Source organism: Mastomys coucha, unplaced genomic scaffold (assembly GCF_008632895.1).
Source record: "Mastomys coucha isolate ucsf_1 unplaced genomic scaffold, UCSF_Mcou_1 pScaffold13, whole genome shotgun sequence".
NCBI lineage: Eukaryota > Metazoa > Chordata > Mammalia > Rodentia > Muridae > Mastomys > Mastomys coucha.
Window position 1 is genome coordinate 73602173 of NW_022196895.1, and position 2569 is coordinate 73604741.

At 49.7% G+C, this 2569-nt stretch overlaps 1 protein-coding gene across 1 annotated transcript in view; it reads right to left on the reverse strand.

Annotated features, from left to right (window-relative positions):
- Positions 1 to 632, reverse strand: part of Haus1 (HAUS augmin like complex subunit 1) — a 12433-nt gene extending 11801 nt beyond the window's left edge. The window contains exon 1 of the mRNA XM_031366097.1: positions 535 to 632. Coding sequence (XP_031221957.1) covers positions 535 to 564 — 30 coding nt within the window. The 5' untranslated portion in view covers positions 565 to 632. The remainder of the gene's footprint in view (positions 1 to 534) is intronic.
- Between the last annotated feature and the right edge of the window lie 1937 nt (positions 633 to 2569).

A 2569-nucleotide genomic window follows, 5' to 3' on the forward strand; every position in this document is an offset into this window, starting at 1 on the left:
CAAATGAAAAAATTGACATTATCAAAGAACGTCATTCTTTCCCTAAGCTGCAAATGCAGCCCTAGGAAAAATCAACCAACCAACAACTACGAAAACAAAACAAAACAAAACCTGCCTCACTTGGCAGATCTTAACAAACGAATGTGAAAGCGTGATTGGATAATTCCTTGCACGGTCTGAAAAGCTAGCGGGCCCCCAACACATTCTAAACCCCTGCTGTGCTGGGAGACTCCCGGAGTTGGGCTGCAAGGTTTACATTCTATACTGAAGCAGCAGCGAATGACTGGTCGAGGTTAGGCTGCAAGGTGGGTTTGTGCTGGGAATCGGCCAAGACTGAAGCGAGGAGCTCCATCCACAAGGCGGCTGGGAGACCGGGGGAAGGAGGGCATGGCCTCTGGGCCCGCAAAGGGTCTCGGTCGCGACCGCACCGTGGGATCGGGACAAAAAAAAAAACAACCCAGCAGCGGCGGGTGGCCAGCCGATGCGTGGCTCCGGGAGGGATAAGCGGGTGCCCGACCCAGCTCCGGAAGTCACCTGCGATGCTTTCTCCTCCGGCGCCGCCATAGCCGCCGCTCCCGCCACCTCACTCTCAAAGCCTCCCAGGGAACGCCCCAGGCCCCGCCCCCTCGCCGTTGGGCACGCCCCCGGGACCGGGGATTCTGGGAGTTGTGGTTTTTACCGATTTCAGGCCAATTAAACCCCCGGATAGGGCTGGCTAAAGGCCTCTGCTTTGCAGGCCTGGGTCTGCCGCATCCCTGGCTCGAATCCTCTGCGTTATAATCATCAAAATGAGAAGCGCTGCTAGAAACAAGCTGTTTATTTTTTATTTCTTATAATTCTCGCTTGAATCAAGTTTTGCCAAGAGCTCAAGGTCTGCCTCCATTATATAGTGACACTGTAAGTTCTGTGTCATCCTGAGGTATAGCATTAAAAGCAAACATACTCAAAAACTCTCAGGGGTTGGAGTTCATAACTAGGAATTGGTAGACTGCTTGCCTGACATTCAGGAAGTTCTGGGTCGGATATCCCAGATATACTGTGTATTTGGTAGCACACATTTGAAATTCCAGCATTTGGGAGGTGGAGTCAGGATGACCAGTAATTTAAAGCCATCTTCTCGTACAATCTCGAGGCCAACCAGGATATAAGACTCTATCTCAAAAACAAAACAAAATTAACTTTTTATTCTACCCTGGCTTAGGCACTACAGCAATCTTAGCAATAGTTTCTGCTATCAAGGATGTAAATGTCCTTAAGATTTATTAATTTAAGTTTCTTTACTACATTTTAAATTTTGTGTCTGCAGGCTGGTAAGATGGCTCAGCGAGTAAGAACACCGACTGCTCTTCCGAAGGTCATGAGTTCAAATCCTAGCAACCACATGGTGGCTCACAACCATCTATCATGAGATATGATACCCTCTTCTGGTACATCTGAAGACAGCTACAGTGTACTTATTTATAATAATATACAAATCTTTGGGCCGGAGCAAGTGGGGGCCAACTGGAGCAAGCAGGGGTTGACTGGCAATGCCTACCCTGTTCTTTGAGAAAAGGTCTCTCAGCAGGACCTGGAGTTGGCCAATTAGTTTGGCTCATTGGCCAGTGACCCACAGGAACCGGCCTGTCCTTGCTTCCCCAGCACTGAGATTCAATTGGGTATCTCATGGGAAGCAAACTTGGATCATTGTACCGACATGTCAAGCAGTTTACCTATTGAGTCCTCTCTCTCTCTCTCTCTCTCTCTCTCTCTCTCTCTCTCATCTCTCATCTCTCATCTCTCATCTCTCACATATCTCAGGCTGGCCTCTCACTTAGTATGGAGCTGAAGATAACTGTAAACTCTTTTTTCTTTTTTCTTTTTTTGGTTTTTCGAGACAGGGTTTCTCTCTGTAACCCCGGCTGTCCTGGAACTCACTCTGTAGACCAGGCTGGCCTTGAACTCAGAGATCCACCTGCCTCTGCCTCCTAAGTGCTAGGATCAAAGGTGTGCGCCACCACCTCCCGGCAACTGTAAACTCTTGATATTCCTGTCTCTTTCCACCTCCCAAATGCTTGGATTATAGGTCTGTGCACCTAGTCTTTCCTTATTCTGTTTCAAACATACCTCATGCCTAAGGCATATCAAGCATGCCTAAGAAGTAAATGTTCAGAGGAGCTGGTACAACCCCAGAATCCAGCTGGGCAGCAGCAAACAGCTGCAGTAGGAAGCAGGGGGGAGCAGGGGGCTCACCCTCAACCCTGTGAGCGCTCCAGTTCTTGTATAGAAATCTTTCTCCAGGTGCTCCCCTTCTCTTCCTGCCCTGGCTACTCTCTAGCTGACCAGCTGCACTGTGGAGCAGTTTTCTCGGAATGGGCACCATGTAGCCAAGAACGACCTTCTACCTCTGTTCTCTTTACTTCCAGCTCCGAAGCGTGGGGATTACAAGTGCCTGCCAGCACAGGTGCCTGCCAGCACAGGTGCCTGCCAGCACAGGTGCCTGCCAGCACAGGTGCCTGCCAGCACAGGTGCCTGCCAGCACAGGTGGCTGTTGTGTGGTTTTTCTTTTCCCAAAAACTGATGGTGCTGG